Source organism: Sceloporus occidentalis, unplaced genomic scaffold (assembly GCF_023333645.1).
Source record: "Sceloporus occidentalis isolate IW3139 unplaced genomic scaffold, rSceOcc1.0.p SCAF_1, whole genome shotgun sequence".
Lineage (NCBI taxonomy): Eukaryota > Metazoa > Chordata > Lepidosauria > Squamata > Phrynosomatidae > Sceloporus > Sceloporus occidentalis.
Window position 1 is genome coordinate 189,159,831 of NW_028316981.1, and position 17,898 is coordinate 189,177,728.

The 17,898-nt window shown below is 44.7% G+C and overlaps 1 protein-coding gene across 3 annotated transcripts in view; it reads right to left on the reverse strand.

Moving 5' to 3' along the window:
- Nucleotides 1–2,497: 2,497 nt before the first annotated feature.
- The window catches only part of PRKCSH (PRKCSH beta subunit of glucosidase II), a 63,204-nt gene continuing 47,803 nt past the window's right edge, over nucleotides 2,498–17,898 (reverse strand). For all 3 annotated transcript variants that reach the window (XM_089487517.1, XM_089487505.1, XM_089487513.1), the window contains 6 exons: nucleotides 16,743–16,812; nucleotides 10,661–10,750; nucleotides 6,844–6,918; nucleotides 5,811–5,910; nucleotides 4,198–4,335; nucleotides 2,498–3,127 (listed from right to left, as the gene is read on the reverse strand). In XM_089487517.1, coding sequence (XP_089343643.1) covers nucleotides 4,204–4,335; nucleotides 5,811–5,910; nucleotides 6,844–6,918; nucleotides 10,661–10,750; nucleotides 16,743–16,812 — 467 coding nt within the window. In that variant the 3' untranslated portion in view covers nucleotides 2,498–3,127; nucleotides 4,198–4,203. The remainder of the gene's footprint in view (nucleotides 3,128–4,197; nucleotides 4,336–5,810; nucleotides 5,911–6,843; nucleotides 6,919–10,660; nucleotides 10,751–16,742; nucleotides 16,813–17,898) is intronic.

Genomic DNA, 17,898 nt, shown 5'->3' on the forward strand with positions numbered 1-17,898 from the left:
TAAAAAAAAAGGCGAAGTGGATTGATTTGGGGTTGGATCAGGAGTGGGGAGGGAAAAAAAAAGAGAATGCTGTATATGGATGAAGGCAGACACCAGAAGAGCCAGCAAGCAAGAGGGGCTTGCGACATGACCTGTTTGCTAAGAAAATTTGCTTCCAGTGATGGGTCAGGGTGCAACATTGAAGGGAGCAGAGGGTTTAAAGAATTGTCTGTCTGTTGTAATGGCGAGTTCCTAATAACATTTTACATGCCCTCCACCCTCCCCACTAATGTATTTAGTTAGGGGCATGGGGGGCTCAGGGGAGAAGATGACAGGCCTGGAGTGCCTGGCCCCCTGATCTTCTTGAGCTTCACGCGTATGTATTGGGACAGTTTTTAAAAATATTCAAATAAAAAAAAATCATGAGAGTCAGTTGATGTGGGAAGGGTTTTAAAAACTGCTGTAAAATATAAGAAAAAAATGACACTTTGCATTTAGTTTAGACTATTTATTACTGGGATTTCAGGCACGGCGGCTGTATGAATCTTTTACATGGAATTGTTTAATTATTTGTACTTTTCATGCCAGAAAATAAAAAAGTTCAGAATCTTATACGAGTTTTGTCTATCAGTCACTGGGAAGAGGAAGACAGTTCTACAAAAAACGGTGTGTGTGTTGTGTATGAAGCTGTACTCCTTCCACACACTGCCAGCACAGATCATCTTCAGAATATTTCATCATTGTGTCATCTGAAACTGAAAATCCTCGACTTCATATGTTGTTGCAAACACCTTTCCTACCAACAACATACACTGAAATGGTTTCGCATACTGAGTTACATCAGAGCAAAATATTCACTCGCTTTAACATTTTGAGGACAAAGGTTCACGCACTACTTGTCCATATAGTCCTTACTCTGCCTTATTCGTCAAACGTACTGAAAGAACCAGGCGCAAACCTTGTCTCCAATTTCTAACACCTCCCACTGGACAAAAAAAAAAAAAAGGGCAAAACCATATTCAGGTTGGAATTAGCGAACAAGTTTGAACCCCTTAACTGTGTATCCTTGGCTTTTTGGAGGTGAGGTCCTGTGTGCCTTTGAATTGTTTATGCCTTATGGAGACACTATCATGGGGTTTTCTTAGCAAGGTGTGTTGGGGGGGGGGGTTTGCTTTTGCCTTCGTCTGAGGCTGAGTATGACCTGTCTAAGGTCACCCAGGGGGTTTCTATAGCCAAGCAGGGATTTGAATCCTGGTCTCCAGTGTTCAGACCACTACACCACACTGATTCTTTGCAGGAGGCAAATTCATTTATAAGGCAAGTAACTCAGTGCACCTAAAGACAGTGAAGTGGATGACTTGCAACCATGGCCTGAGACCAAAGGCTGTGCACACAGCATAACTTCTGCCCCAGAAACAACACTGCCTTGTTGTGAGGCATGTTTTCCTTGTGTATCTACAAAAAGCAACCAGTGGATTTCATCTCTTTGGGTTCCTTCTTTGTGTATCTATGGAAGCCGGTGGGTTAGGCTATAAGCGATGGTTCAGTTTTGCACTTACTTCCCAGATATTAAAAAATGTATCCCCCCCCCCCCCCAAAAAAAAAAAATACAGTGATCTGTGTTTATGGGACAAGAGGCACATAGATTTTCCTCCCCTCCACTCCTTACTGGTCAGATCTTTGGATCCAAAGGAAAGAACTTAGGGGAGATAAACACATAACTGACTAAATCCCATTGTGGGAGAAAGGCAGGTTATAAATCTTTAAAATAAAGTAAATAAATCTAAATGGAGAGCAAAGGCTTATATTTTAATACCTCCTCTCACCAATAGGTGCCCACATCACGTGATGATGTTATGGGGTGGGAAAGGAAACCATCTGTCCTCCTTCTCCCATTCTCTGGGAAGACCCAAGTGGGAGATAGGGGTAGTAACCTCCCCACAAAAGCCAACTGAACATCCTTACCTCTTCTAAACCCACACTATCCTATCACCAGTCACCAAAGGGGCCTTTTGTCATGGAGGCAGCCCCAGGCCAGCAGCAGGCTGTATTTATGGAAAGGGGCTCAGATGGAAAACAATGGCGGCTGAGAGAGACACAGCCTCCTCTTTTGTCATGGAAATGCCCAGCCTTTGAGACAGCAAAGGGAGCAGGTGAAAGGCACCAGCTTTGCCCTCCTCCAAACCCTTATCAAGGGGAGGCACAGAGCAGAGAGGCCCACGTCCCCAAAGGGGAGAGGGGCAGCCAGCAAGGAAGAAGAGGAGAGCCTGTTGGTTCTAACCCATCATCAATCCCATCCCCACAGCCATGCTTTTCATAGGAAGTTCCTGTTTGCTTATGGGGGGCAGTGGGCACAGAGGGGGGGCAAAACGTGTGTACAGCCCATACCAGCTGCTCCTAGTGCAGTCAGTCTAAACAGGCCATGTTATGCCACCCTTATTTTGTGGCACCCCTTCAATACCAGATCCTTGCACTCTGCAACCCCTTTTCTCATTTTTGATGCTCCAGAGACAGAAGAGACGAGAGATGTTTCTTTATTGGAAGGGAATGTGTGTTTGTTTGTTTCCGAAAGAGTTCACCACCAAACAGCAGATTAGAATAAAACAGAAAGACAGTCTGGGACTGTCAGTGCAGGAGGCAAGCTGGACACAGGCTCTTTTCCCCAGCCTGTCTTACTCCACTCTCTCAGGCTGAGAGATATCTGGCTCAGAACAAAAGTCCAGCAGAAGAAAGCACTTCAGGAAGACAGCCTGAGATTTCTTCACCACTCCTGAATGAACTTAACCCCCTTCTCCCCTACAAAGAAACAACAGTGAGGGGTGGAGAGTGCCTTCCCCCATCAAGATAAATGGCCAGGCAGCTTTGCAGTCCTGTGCATGACCAGGGCAGGTGGTGCCCTAAAGCAAGAAAGGAGGGCGGGGAGAAAAAGAGTTATCTTTGCAGGACTGGCAAGGAAAATACCAGTATTTAAAAACCCCGAAGTCCACTGGGGCAAAGCAGCACTAACAGTGGGGAAGGGATGCCAGGATCAACATGGGAAGTCCATGAGGGTGGGCTGTGGGACAGAAGAGCAGGCGGTGAATTCTGCCATGGGTCTCGGAATCATTGGGATCTGAGCCTGGCTCTACTAGTTATGGCTTCTGCACATCTGCAAAAACAAAAAAGCAGACAATCAATCAAAGGAAAAAAGCAGGGACACAGGAATGGGCTCTGAGAAGAGGAAGAGGAACTGCCACTGCCTAAATAGCCCAATCTTTGTTAGCCTCCAGTTAAAGGCACACCTATCCCTGCCACAGAGCCCTCATGGAAGGGAAGGGGTTCTTAAGAGTAAATGAAGACTCATGTTGGACGAGACCAGAAAAGAAAGACCAAAAGCCAGTGTTCTGTTAATAAACAGCAGTCTATGAAAAGCCAGCCAGTAGAGACATGAAAATAACAGCATCTTCCTGTTCAGATTCCCTACAGAAAGATACTGAAGGGAATATATATCCATCATGACTAGTAACCCCTGACAGCCCAAATCTCCAAGAAGGTGCTCAATTCCCTTTAAAATCCTTGCAAATTATCAGCCACGATTACATCTTGTGGTAGTAAATTTCAGTTTAACATGTTCTATGTGAAGAATCTCTTCCATATTATTTGCCTTGAATCTCCCACCATCCAGGCATCTAGTAATATTAGAGAAGGAGCAAACCCAGCCCAAACATTGATTCACAGGAGAGTTGCTCCAGCCCCTTGACTGTTTTAGTTGCCCTCTTTGCATCTCCAATGCCACAATATCCCCCTTTCCAGAACTATACGCAGCATTTAAAGTGTAGCTGCACCAGAGATCTTTATCATGGCAGTTTGATAGTGACAGATTTGTTTTCAGTTTCTTCCCTAATTATGCCCGATGTGGTCTTTTACACCTTTTACACTGGACTGATATTCTCACCAAGCTTTCCTCCATAACCTCAAAATTTCTGTCTTGTATACTCTCAGTTATAATCACATTATATATGTATATACTAACATAATATCAATATGAAGTTTTGTTGTTGTTTTGTCCCAAAGTGTTTCTCTTGAACACTGAATATCCTGTGCTATATTAATGCTCCAGGTTGGAGAGTTCCTGCATAAAGAACTTCTGCTGCCTTTCCTTTCTCAGTTCAGTCATGTCTGTTGCTAGCAAAACCCACCTTGACAGAGCAAGGTGTTTGGATTTGCTGATGGACTCACCTGCTCTCAGAGTTCATCATGATTGAGGTCCTTTGGCTCATGGCAGGCTGCTGGAGTGACAAACTCCATCAAGTACTCACAGCGACTCGGCTCTGTTGTGGATGTGACCACTGTCTCCTTGCCACATGAAAGTTTCACCTGGGTGGAATAAAAAACACGATAATGGCTCTCAGTTTTCTATGGATTTCATCAGTGGGGCTCTTAAAAATGGGGTCACTGTTTTACTTCAAGATCCAAAAGGCTTGATTAACTAGCCCACCTTCCTTTAAGAATTTCCCAATGGCCTGTATGCTTTCCTTCCCATGTTATCCTCACAACTGCCCTGTGAAATAGAGAATGCTAAGTGGGGAAAGTAATTCCCCCCTCCGCTGTTATCATTCTTTATTTCCAAGTAACTACACCAAGGATAGCCACTGAACAAAAGAAACTGAGAAAACTGAAGAAACTAAATGATGCACTTATCATGGCCTTGTTTTTTTTTTTTTTACAGAGCTGCTTGTCCCAGTGGTGAAAGATGTCTAATATACCATAAAGTTTTTCAATACTCATGTATTTGGCATTTAGCATACTGTGTTGTGTGACTGATCACTGAAAAATAAACACAGGCTTAATTTGCAAGCAGGACTGCTGAGAAACGTATTCTCTGTGGAAAACCTGTTGTGCAAGGGAAAACAGTTTTGTTGTACAGAGTATAGAAACTCCTTAAGGGCTAGTTCAGGGGTTCCCTGGGGTCCCTAGGTGGTCCATGACCCAGATGCAAAAACAACTTTTTTGTTGGTTGCTTTCTTTCACTTTGAAAACTTTGACTTTTTCCCATCATGCTGAATGTGAAGAATAACAGTTTAGTTGGTCGTAAAGTAGGAATAACCTTTAATGGAAAAGTGTCAAAATGTTCCCAACTGTTACAATTAGGTTGTATTCTGTATAAGTATGCTTAGAATTACAGCCATTGCACAGGAGTAAAACCCTTTACTTTTAAGCATCAATGAATGTCCAGACCCAGAGGGCTTCACCTCTGCCTCCAACCAAAGATTCATCTCCCTCATCCTATCGTTTCAGGAATCATCTTCCTTCCTTCCTACTGCCATTTCTTCACAACACAACCAAAAGTTTCAGGCAGCTCAAAAAGCTGATTTAAAGAAACTAACAAGCTTCTGACTGAAAAAGAGCCAACCCTACTGCAAGTCGCTGTCCTATTTTGAATGAAGGGGAAACTCTTCCAGCACACCATCTCAGTCTGAGCCAGAATTTTAGCCCAAAGAAAACTCTTTATCAGTTGAAGCCTGCAAGGCAATGTTAGCTCACCTACGTATGGTTATGGTCCTCTAGCTGCCTTCTGCAACATTCATCAGCCCAGCCCAGCCCAGCCCAGCCCAAACTGTTAACAAAATATTCTAACAACTAACTGACCAGGCTTTGCACTTGCACCATCCTAACTACACCTGTTGTGCTGAATTGGTATCCCTGTGGTTTCCTTCCTTACCAGTGATCTCCTTGAGCATGCTTTGGAATACAAACTATGCACATAGTTTTTGTATTGCAATAGGTATCATTTCTGTGAGATAGCATTTTCAAATGCAAGCTATCCAACCCAGCCTTCTCATAGAACTCACTGTGGTGGATCGGTTGGGGCCCTGCCAGCAGCCCGTCCCATGTTCATATTTCATGACACTGAATTTGTTATCCTCTGAACCAGTCCACGAACCCCATGTGCTGAAAGGGAAGCAAGGTAAGTAAGAGTACTCATAACAGCTCTTGTCCTAAGAATACTCTGGAGGCCCAGGGGGTGAGAGGAGAATGGAATTAATGCCACCCCATCCCTTCAAGCCTTAAGGAGAAATACATTTCAGGGCACCTTGCCATCAAGGAGATGTCAGTTTTCACAAGATGAGAGAACAGGGCTACATTTTTATTTTTAAAAGAACTTGATCAGATTTACTGGGAAAGATATTCTTATCCAAGCTGAGGTTCAGGAGGAATGTTACGATCCACAATTAAACTAAACATAGGGGGGATACAGACTGGCAGAAGGGGGGGGGGGGAATGCCGCCCCTTTCTGTCCCAGATGGAGACTGCACCAACCAAACGTTGCGGCCTCTGGGAGGCCTAAAAAGAACCTGTTTCCAGTGGGTTCTTTTTAGGGTGCACGTGGGGCGCCATTGGCAAACCCACACGTGATAATGACATCCATGTAGCGCTGTTTGGATGCTGCACTACGTGGATGTCATCATGGCATGCCCCATCTGTACAGGGGCATGCCAAGCTGGTGCCCAGGGTGAGCAGTAGGGCTGCTGAGCATGTAAACACTCACCCCCCGCACACCCCTAGTTCGGGCTGAGGGCGGTGCAAAGCGCCAGTCTTTACCGGCCCATACTTAGCATTTATATGGTGCTTGGCCATATGTTATGTTAACATGGCACAAGCATTAAAACAGGCCTGCATGGTAGGCCAGTATTATCATTGCTAAAGTGCAGGTGGGATTAGGCAGGTACTAAGCCAAGAGTCTGACATGCCCAGTGAGCTCAGGGCTCAAGGTAAGCCTGTAGATTCCACAGCTCAGGCAGGAGGGGACCTCTGGTTGCTATGAGCAGCATGGGTACCAGACCCTTGTTCCTGGAACTAAGTGAGAGTAGCAGAGCCTCTTACCCAAGGCTGGTCTCTGAGCCACCATGCTTCGGTTTCTGGGACACTCTGTTAAATGGGCAGAGACGATAAATGTATCTGGAAAAAAGAAAGAGCAAAGAAGAGACTCATGAACTCCTATGTCATACATTTGGTAGTCCTTGTAATCAAACCTACAGACTAGATTTCTAAAGCAGTGTTGCTCAGAACAAAATGTCTTCACCTAGCACATTGCTGCTGACATGCTGCTCAGCACATTGCTGAGGCCACCCAGATTAAAAGGAACCTGAAACATGTCAGCAGGAGATTAACCAGGCTCCTGATCTAGCATCTAGCTTCTGTGGTCAAATGTAGGGATTCAGGAATGAATGAGACTGAGTAGCTCAACAGACTAGTGGAAAGGACCGGCCTGTGCGTGGGGTGAGGGCTGAGTGTCCCCACGCTCCAAGCCCTCACCGCGCCACCTGTGCGCCATTTTGGCATGTGCCTGTCCACACGGGGCACGCTATGATGCTGCACAGGCAGCACAGCCCCCAAACAAGCTTCATTTATATACCGCTTCATGCCGCCTAAGCAGTGTCTAAGCGGTTTACAACTGTAAGCTAATTTGCCCCAGCAATCTGGGTACTCATTTTAGCGACCTTGGAAGGATGCAAGCCTGAGTCAAGCTTGAGCCCTTTTGCTGGTCTTGAACTCGCAACCTTGTGGTTTTGAGTGAGTGGCTGCAGTACAGGCATTTAACCACTGCACCACCAGGGCTCCCAAACAGCGCAGCACGGAAGGGGTGTCATGACGCCGTGCCATGGTACTTATGACGCCCCTTCCAGGAAGCTGCTTGAGGCGGCTTCTTTTTGCTCCCTACAGGGAGTGGATTGGTGCTGCTGTGGCACCAATCCAGCCAGTACAGGGGCGGCTGGATGGTGCCCATCTGTATAGACCCTAGGCATGTTTTCCCATTTAAAAGCAATAGAATGATTCTAAAAATCAGAAATGCAGAAGAACTGAAAATGCCTCAGTAGTATCCACTAATGGCTGAGAAACCAGCATTAGAATGGGCAAAGAGTGAACTTATGAACACAGTTTCCAGTCCCTTATTGCACAGCCTGGAAATGTTCTTTTTTGGAATAAAATTCCTTGAATCTGTAGCAAGCATGACCAGTAGCTGTGCTGGGTAAGTATTCTACAGGCTGTAGTCCCCCAAAAGTCACATTTCCATTCTCTATGTCCATGGTTCTTGTCACCATACCATTCACATCACCCAAAAGCAACCTCCAAAAAGCAAATACTGAGCTTTCCTGATCATGGCAGCCTTTCCTTTATCAAAGGGATCCCCATTCTTGGGAATTCATTTGTTCCCTCTTCTCGCAACTAGGCAAATACTAGTACTGAGTCTCAGTGCTATCACTTGTACAAAGAGTACACCATCTCTTTGCTAAGAGGTCAGTCAGCAAGAGACAAAGATTGCTGAGTTGTCTCTGCCACTGTCTGCTTTAAAAGCATATATGGCCAGTGTTCCTAAGTTGAGGAGTCACTGCTGAACCTGCCAAAGCTAGCAGAAGACAGAAAAACAGAATCCTATGCTTGTATGCGCTCACCCTTATAGAGGGGCAAATTTCAAAAGCATGAGGGATGGAATAATAACAAGACATCAGCCTGAAAAAGCCATCCGGATCTTGTAAGTCACTGACTGCATGCATTTCTGTTTTTGTTTTTTTACATTCAACGGTTATTGCTGTTTTTTTCCTAAGAAGCCACTGTGTGCCTGAGGGCTAGATGAATGGGGACAGATCCACATGCATAACATAGCAGATCAACAAGAAGGGTGGGCAGGATTCTCATTTGGGCTCGACTCCCATGGGAATCCTGCCTCCAGGATGGCTGTAGGACACTCTGTCAAAGTAAGGGTAGGAGGCTTGTTTTCATCTGCCACTCTTGAAAACGACTGCTGGATTCCTGATTGCCAGGCTCATTTCCAAAAAACACTTCCACATGAGACACCAAAATGGCATTTTGCAAGAGCTGATTCCCTGCCTGAAAACCAAAGGTCTAGTTTTGTCTCTTAAAACTGCATCTTAAAATATTGGTAATAATCTCCTTTATTCCTTTTAAGTTAGAAAAGTATGACATGCCAGGAGATCTATGCAGAAAGGTTTGGGGGTGTTGCGATTGTTGTTGTTTTTCACAGCTGAGATCCAAGGAAGAAGGGTCCAGATGACGGCACCAAAGGAAGCAAGATGCCTTCTCTACTGGCACTCGCCCTGACATGATCCATCAATCCTTCTGGCTTAGGAAAAAGAAGGCCCCTGGGTGCCAAACTAGCTGTCATGTAGGAAAGCCCAGATCTACCACTAATTACCCAGAAAACAAGGAGTCTTATCTAAGGGATGAATACAGAGCTGAAGTAAAGAGAGCTGAACCCTGACACACACACCCTACACACTTCTTCCCTAAACTTCTTTCTCCTGACTACATTTCTTAATTTGTGCCCCTTCTGTTGTTGCAGTAGAACCCTTCCATACAATTGTTGCTATTCAGATTTTTGCCATCAAACCCCCTCTAGGGGACACTGGGGGCATTCAAACCTTTGTTAACAAGAGAAAATGAACAGAAGTCACTTCCTGTTCACTTCATGTTTCAGAAACGGCTTCTCTTGGGCCCCTAAAACATGAAGGGAATGCCCCCACCCCACCCTACAAAGGGCTTGAAAAATGCTGATTTTTTAAAATGGCCTTGGGTGCTGCATGTGGCCCATGGGCCACTTTTCACTGACCTGTGCCCTAAACAATTAACACACCATGCAGAATGAGATGCAGAACATCAAACTGGGGATGTCAGCACTCACGTGGGATTCATCTTGAGGTGACCAGCTTGGGACTTCAAGGGAACTCCTTTGCTCAATATATTCTGGAGGTCACACTGTGGACTTAGTATTTCTACCATTCAAGACTTTAATGATCTGGAACTGGGCTTTCCTCTTATAAAACTCCCAGCCTTGAGTAAATGCATTTTTGCACACTAGGGTTGCCTGAGAAGTCTTCTGTGTGCCTCCTTAAACCACAAACATCCAGTGGCTGCATTTTTGGCTTGCAGTCTGAAGATGCTAGCTGTGAGATCATGCACTAGGTCTAAAAGATTGTATCATTATGCTGCTCCTTCAAAGCTATCCTGCCCACTGACCAAGACAATGGGTCAGATGGAATCAGAGCTGACAACTAAACAATATGCTGTGGGAAGCTACTTTGCTGCACATACTCAAAAACAGTTTTAAAGCAGTCTTATCTCCTCTAAATCTAAACTCAGATTCCAGCTCTTTCCAACCCCTTCCAGTGTCAATTCTGATCTCATTTCCACCATGCTGCTGCTAAGAGTTAGCCATCAACTAAAGGATTTTGCTAAGCTATAAAGCAACAGAAAGCAGGATCTTGGGAGAAATCTGCATCATCTTCCCATTATTAATCACTGATCATAACCAAGAAGATCAAGGCCAGAGTAGCAAATGAAGCATCTGCACCTGACCAATCCAAGAGGGAGAGTATCCAAGGACAGCCATATCCTTCTGGCTTAGCAGCCAGAAAATCCCTCTAACACCACTCCTGATCCCTTGCAGTCACAATACAGAACAAAATAAGTTGCCAAGAACTTGCTGCCTTTCCACATCACTTAGATATTTTAATTTGGCCTAATGGTAGGGCTGGCCTTGCAAAGGTCACCATCTGAGTCATCACTTTCTGCATTTTGGCACTTGTGAAGTGAAACACAGAACCAGAAGGAAATGCTCTAAATGTCAAAGGAGATCCACATGCCAGAAGAAACACATTAGGCAAGAGTTTGGGGCACCTACTCATTTGTGGTGAGTTCATAGCATTGGCCGTACAGATATGAAAATTCTCCATGAGGTCCAAAATCAAATGAAATCTCTTTCTCCAGGCTCCTGGAAAGAAAAGAAAGATGCAGTTAAAGGGGAAACTACAGAGATGAGGATAACAGGACATTTAAGCCTAATGGGTGCAGGAATGTTGCTGCAGCCATTTAATTGAAAAAAAGTGATTTTAGTCAGAAAGCAAAATGTTAATCTTCCAGCCTTTTTCTCACTTGACATTCCTTAAAAAACAAAAAGGAGGGGAGGAGGCTATGGACCTCTAGATCTTAAGGGTGTGTTCCTATTACTTTATAGAGTTCCTTCTATTTAATGTAAGTCTCAAAATATGAACAAGATGACGGGAACAAACATGGTTTGGGTAAGAAAGAGCAGGGACCAAAGTGCCAATGGAGGACAACCAGCAGTCTCTCAGCTGCTTCTTACTGCTTTTTGCTACCCTGGCAGTTCCTAATGGAAAGAGGAAACACATGTAGAGAAGGGAATTAACAGCAGGAATGTGGAAGGAGAAGGAAGGACTGCAGCAGTCAAGGGATGCCTTTGTGGAATGTGTGTATTCTAAGGAGGGATTAAAGGCAAACAAGGGATGGGATACCTGGGTGACAGAATTTTCACAAACTCTTTGATTTTTATCAATAGCCTGTATGCCTTACACTGAACCACACCAACGGTTCATCTCACCCAGGTTGAGCTACATCGGGTGAGAGCTCTCTTGAAGCTGCCATTTGTGTTCAACCAGTGAGTGGCAGCTCCTCTTCAATTGCCAACACTGCACAGCTTAGAGAGAGCCCTTTTGCTTCAGTCACCATCAAGGGGTCAAACATTAACCTGGCATCAACCCCTGCCCCCCATCACAAAACCCTCTCACTGGTAGAAGGAAGGCCTGGTCTGTGTCAGGGATCAATACCCTCTGCCTAGCTCTTTGTTCAGCAGATGCCTTTGTTTCTTGCCCTTATCATCTGCTTGCAGCCCCAGGGGACCCCCACACAGGGACTTGTGGGGAGGCTGGGTCCCATGGTTACCACCCTGTCACCAAGGCTACTCTTAATTACAGGTCTTTCTTTTGCTCAGTCTCTTTCCCACCCCCCGATGCAAAGCTCCTTGTCATATAAAGGATCTGCCTTGGACCCAGCTAGATCAAAATAGCTTTGGGGAAGAAAGTCTGCCTCCTTATCATTTTCCTCCTCTCTGTTCCACTGTGTAACCAACTTGCTTCATCTTTACAGAAGGCCATCCCTGTCCTCTTCTCCTTCCCTGGTGTGCACTAGACATCCCCGTCTACAGTCTGATGTCGCAGCCCCTGCACTAAGTCTCCAATCTAGGAAAAGGGAGCCGCAGCAACCTGTGCTTATAAGGATAAGACGATAAGGAGAAAAAAATGGGTAAATGTGAACAGTCAGGCCCTTTGAAGAAAAGGTGGGTGGTAAGCCTTAAACAAATTGCTTTAGAGCAGTGGTTCTCAACCTTCCTAATGCCGCAACCCTTTAATACAGTTCCTCATGTTGTGGTGACCCCCAACCATAAAATTATTTTCATTGCTACATGCAAATATGTGTTTTCCGATGGTCTTAGGCGTTCGACTTCCAAAGGGGTCCTGACCCACAGGTTGGGAACCACTGCTTTAGAGCACCCCCCTTCCTCTGCAAGAAAGGAAATGGTGCCTTTCATGATCCAAAGGGGGGGGGGAAACATCCTGAAAAATGACACAAACAAAACAGGTCTCAGCAGTTATTCCAGGCTTCCATTAGCTGTTTACTTAGCTGGCACATCCTCTCTCCATCCCCACCCCCTAAAAGCCTTCCTAACGGGCCAAACCAGAGATCTCCCTGGAGAACGGAGGGGCTGTTTGCGCTGAAATCACAGCTGAAGTCTGACTGGGTGGGAAACACGTCATGCGGAGCCTATTTTGAAAGGGAACTTCAATTAAGGCTCTTGTTTTGCACCTGCTGTTTTAGGCCTCGCTGTCCCTGAGGTGGCAAACCTGAACCTTCCCTGCCCCAGATCAGACAGCGGGCAGAGGGAGAGCAACTTAACAAGACTGCAAGGTACTCCAGACAATCCTCCCCCAACACCAAGCCTCTCTGAATATGAAAAATTTAGTCACTGGGGAGCAGAAAAGAAAGCTGGGGAGTCAAGGCTTTCTTCTGACTTGGTTTTCTATGAACAGGGAAGGGGAGACAGGGATGGAGTTTCTGAAGAACATTCAGGCTGCATCTGCACTGCAGAAATAAACTGGTTTGACACCACTTGAACTGCCATGGCTCAATGTTATGGATTTCTGGGAACTGTTGTAGTGAGCAAAGCTCTGGTGCCACAACATAAAATTTCCAGAATTCCATAGCACTTAGACATGGCTCTTAAAGTGGTGTCAAACTGGATTATTTCTGCAGTGTGGATGCAATCTCAGTCATGGTAGTCTGTGCACCTGTTATCTGAGTCAAGATAAAGTTTTACCAGCTCAGAGTGAGCACAGAGCAACACTAGCTAGAACCGAAGCAGTTTAATAATTTTGCCTGGATAAACAAACAGGATTTTTCAGGACCTTAAAGACTTAAGCCCAATCTCAATAGATCAGAGTCTTAATTGTCAGAACAGCAAAGCTGTCTCTTGAAAACCTCTGGAAAGAAAATTGCTCACAGAAACATTTATGGGTTAAAGAATGCTAGACCTGTCCTATTGAGAAATGAGAAGCTACTGCAGAAATGCAGTCTTGCAGGACCCATGGATTCAAGCCTGTTGATGGATTCATGTTCTAGGGACAGACCCCATCCTGCCCTTCAACTAAGGTGCTCAAAGAGCAGGTCTGCCCTTGATGGAAGACCATGGGGAGTCTGTAACTTTGGACTTAAAAAATTCATTGCCTCTAGGCCTAAGTACCCATTATGCACAAGAAGCCTCCAAAGTCTACACACAGAAGTACATACTGTGACAAGAATAAGTGGCATTTTTACAGATTTAATCTGTTTCATTTATGTTGTCTGAAAATGAAAGACTTTTAAAAACAATGTATTTATAGGTTTGCAGATGTATGGGTAACAAGATATTACAGGCAGGTTCATACAAGAGAAATCTCCCATGGCTTGAGGTGGGTGGAAATATATTTAAGACAGATTCAAAAAAGTTCTTTATAGCTAGTTTTCTGGATCTATATTTCCTTACTAACATGACAGTGTTACACATTCCCCTCCAGGGGGGGCTTTCTTTGGTTAGATTGTCCAATGGGCAAAGAAAATGATTCACAGACTTCTCTACAGAAACAACTGACTTGCTGGTGTGACCAATGCTCAGGATCACAAGAAATCTGGGTTCTTGCATTCATTTGCAAGCACAGTCCTTCTCAGGATGAAATAGAGTAAAGAGCAAAATAATAAAAAGAGCAGAGGTTGGATTTTTATTTTTAGAAAAAAACTACAACTTCTAGCGCACATCAACCAGCAACGTCCAATGATGGCTGGGAGGATTCTAGGAACTTCTAGTTTTTATTTATTATACTAGTCAGCCCTCCATATCCACGGACTTTTTTATCCATGGATTCAAGCATCCTCAGCTTGAAAATATTATGAAAAATACATAAATCCCAAAAAGCAAACCTTGATTATGACATTTTATATAAGGGATACCATTTTACTATCAATTGTATTTAATGAGACTTGAACATCCACTGATTTTGCTATCCACAGGAGATCCTGGAACCAAACTCCAGTGGATACCAAGGGCCCACTGTATATATTTATATCCCGCTCTTCAGAAATGCTCCCTGGTGACTTAACCCTAAAATTTCTAAGCTTTAGATAAGAATAAGCAGACTGGGCACAGTTATAGAATAGTTTACAGCTAAAACTAAGGCTGTAAACTTAAAGCATGGCCAAAAATTACCAACCCACAAGCTCCATTTGGGGTCACAAATGCATCTGGTTTTGTGCATCTTTAACTCATAGAGAAAAGGACAAAACCAGCAAAATAAGCCCTCCCCCCGAACTAAATGAAGTGCTTGTCACCAAGGTCAGCCAAGCTAAGCATGCCGAGGTCTCCCATCTGCTTCCTTCATCAGCCCTCCCAGCCTAAGAGCTCAGGAGTGGCGTGATTATGACAATAATTATGTATGCGATCAATAGGACACAGCTTGAAATTATTTTTGGCTTCTCCCCTTCTCCCTTCCCCCAGCTGGGACTGGAGGGGGGGGGGGGAGAGAAGGAGATGCAATTTGAATGGCAAATGGAGCCGAAGCAGTGTACTCCCAACCCCAAACCAGCAAATCTGCACTAAGTCCTCTCCTCGTTTTTAAGGGGAAGCTGGAAACCAACATACAAGCTGAGCTGCATTAAGGTAGCAGGCAGCTGTTGGAAATGCCAAGAGTAGGGGATGCATTTTGAAAGCTCCTAGTTCTAACCCTTAAATTGGGGACAGCCACCTTGTGACCCTCCACAGCATTCACATCTTAACACTTGGGACCTTAAACATCCATCATGCTGAGCTCCCATAAATAAAAGTGGGGGAAAGGAGACCCATTCTTGTCCAGGCCTGGAGGGTGGGTGGCCAGGTGGAAAGGAGATGCAAAGGGAGGGGGGCTCTGTGGCTTAGGTCCACGACAATGAAAAGGGTCCTGGAAAGAGACTCTCCCCTTCCCCACCTGAGAGACTATGGAAATAATATGGCTTCCTCAACCCACTGCAAACTAGGGTGCTTTCCATCCAAATTGCTGGGTGCCTGGGGAACACCATGGGAACAGCTAGCCAAGGGCACAAATGTCATTGTTACAAGCCAGAAGGGAAGAATGTGAGAGAGGAAAGCAGGGTCATGTCAAGCAGAGAGAGGTCCGGCAGGATCCAAGGAGAATTTGTTTAAGGGACTAGCAAATGGTATGGGTCATACTGGGTCATCTACATTCCCTATCCCACAAAAAAAGAGGCCGCAGCAGGTTAAGCGATTAGGTCTGTCCCTTGGATTTTACTGATATTCAAATAAGACCAAGCTAGCAAGGAATTAAATCATCAGCTATCCATAAGCTAAGACTAAGTAAGACCAATATTTTTGGTTCGCTGCAAAAACCTCACATGATAATGCAATTGGACTGAGAGGGATGGGCCAGCAGAGGCCCCTCAGACACACACGACAGGAAGAATGAGTCATGAAGTCGTAACTGACATAGATCAAGGTTGGGCACGTCTCAGAGCCTGGAAGGTCATGCCGCACCTTTGGGGCTCCTCAGGACCTCCAGAGGCTCACACCCTACAACTGCAGCTGCAGTTTTGGAGTTTCATTTTGGAGCTGGGAGAGACAGAATGGCACACCTAAGTGAAATTACTGAGATCTGAATGGATTTTTTGGCAAAAAAGTGTTAGGTTAGCCAAATATTTTTTGGGTCACTACACGCATTGGGAGATCCACTGGACTGCCAAGACCGCAAGGCCAAACAATTCCTACTTCTGTCTTAGTCTCTAGGAAGCCCTTATGAGACAGAAAAGTTAATCTGGAATAATTGACCCTTTTAGGCCATGCAAACAACACTTAGGGGACCGACCAGCTGTGCCACTGCACTGCAAAACCAGGCTTTAAAGATATTTGAAAAAGTCAGATGAGCTTGCTTGCTAAAGCAAGAAAGCAAGAGATGAACCTGAGAAAGAGGGGCTTCTTCCTTCTGCCCTGCAACCTAGTCTTTTTACAAAGGCTGGCTCCAAAATTTTTCTATATTTGGGCATAAGTACAATATATTAACAAGCCAGCCATTTCAATCTTCCCAGCCATCCCTCACAGTGTCACAAGTCACACGGTGATTTGGTCAAAAGCATGCAAAAGACTCAACAGACCACACTGATCTGATCAGATTGAAAATATGTCCATCAAAGGGCTTGTACTAAAAACAGCAGCTTGCTGGCTGTCCCCAAAGCATACCTGGACATATTTTACTGAGGGTGGATGGAAAAATAATTAAAATGTGTCAGGAATGTACAAAAAATACGCAAAGATGTATAGGCTGATGCTCCTCCTTCTCCACGGAAACTCACCACACCCTTGAAGAGTTGCAGCATTTAGTCCATAGGTTTACCTGATTGAGTCCTCCATTTCTTTCAGGGACTTCTCTACCTCTTCAAATTGCTCCCGAGCGTTTTGTGCAGCTAGAAAACACAAAGAAAATCAGCCTGGTTAAATCAAATGAAATTAAAATAGTAATTCACACGTAGACTGCTCTGCACAGTCCTCTTCTATGTAGCAGCACTTCAAAAACTGGAGACTGGGCAAGGCACAGTCTTACCTGTGAACTGGCAAAACAATGACTGGTCACACAGGGACACGCATGTTGTCCATGCATTTGTGTGTGTAAGTGGGTAAATAAGTTAGTGATAGGAGGAAAAAATGAAGACTAAAGCTATTTCACAGGAATTTGCAGAACAAGAAGCAGAACTCCAGCAGCTATATCCAGTGTCAGTGATTTGTTCTTCTGCTTAGCTTTCCTTGAAATAATAATAATAATAATAACAACAACAACAACAACAACAACAACGTCTTCCAGATATAGAAATCAGCAATCTTACAAGGTGCACTACTGCTCATCCCATTTCACAGCAGAGAGCTGAAGCTGAAAACACAGCTTAGTCACTTGGCGCAATACATGAAATGGCACTCTCAGAAGCAACAACCCATCCACTGGTTCACACTGTGTATCTGTTGCAAATTCACTCTCCCTCTCCCTTTACCAAGAGCACTCTCCTCCTCGGAGGTTTTCTAGATTTTCTAGAATACAATCCCTATCAGTCCCAGCTGTTAGAAATTATAAGAGCTGCAGCCTCAAATATCTGAAAGGTACCTGACTGGGTAGACTGACCTATAGTGCATGATCAGGGAGATCAGTTTGGCTTTTGTGCTACAAGGACAAGGCTTTTACACCAGAGGAGAGAGCTGCTTTGGTTATGCAAAGCAAAAGGAAAAACAAACAACACAACAAGAGCAATTGATCTGAATTTCTTTTCCCCATAACACTGGGTCTAGTCCAAAGGACTTGGAGGTGGGCTGGGAAGAAGATAATACAAGACACAATGGATCTGCTTCTCAGATGTAGTCTATTAATAGCTATCTAAAAGAACCACTTCCTTCTTACTGCAGCCCAAGAGCTCACCACTAGCCAATCTCTACCCTCCTGGGACACAGCTTAAGAGCGGTGCAAGGGATGATGCTCTTCTCTGCCCTTGGCAGACTGGGGAAGG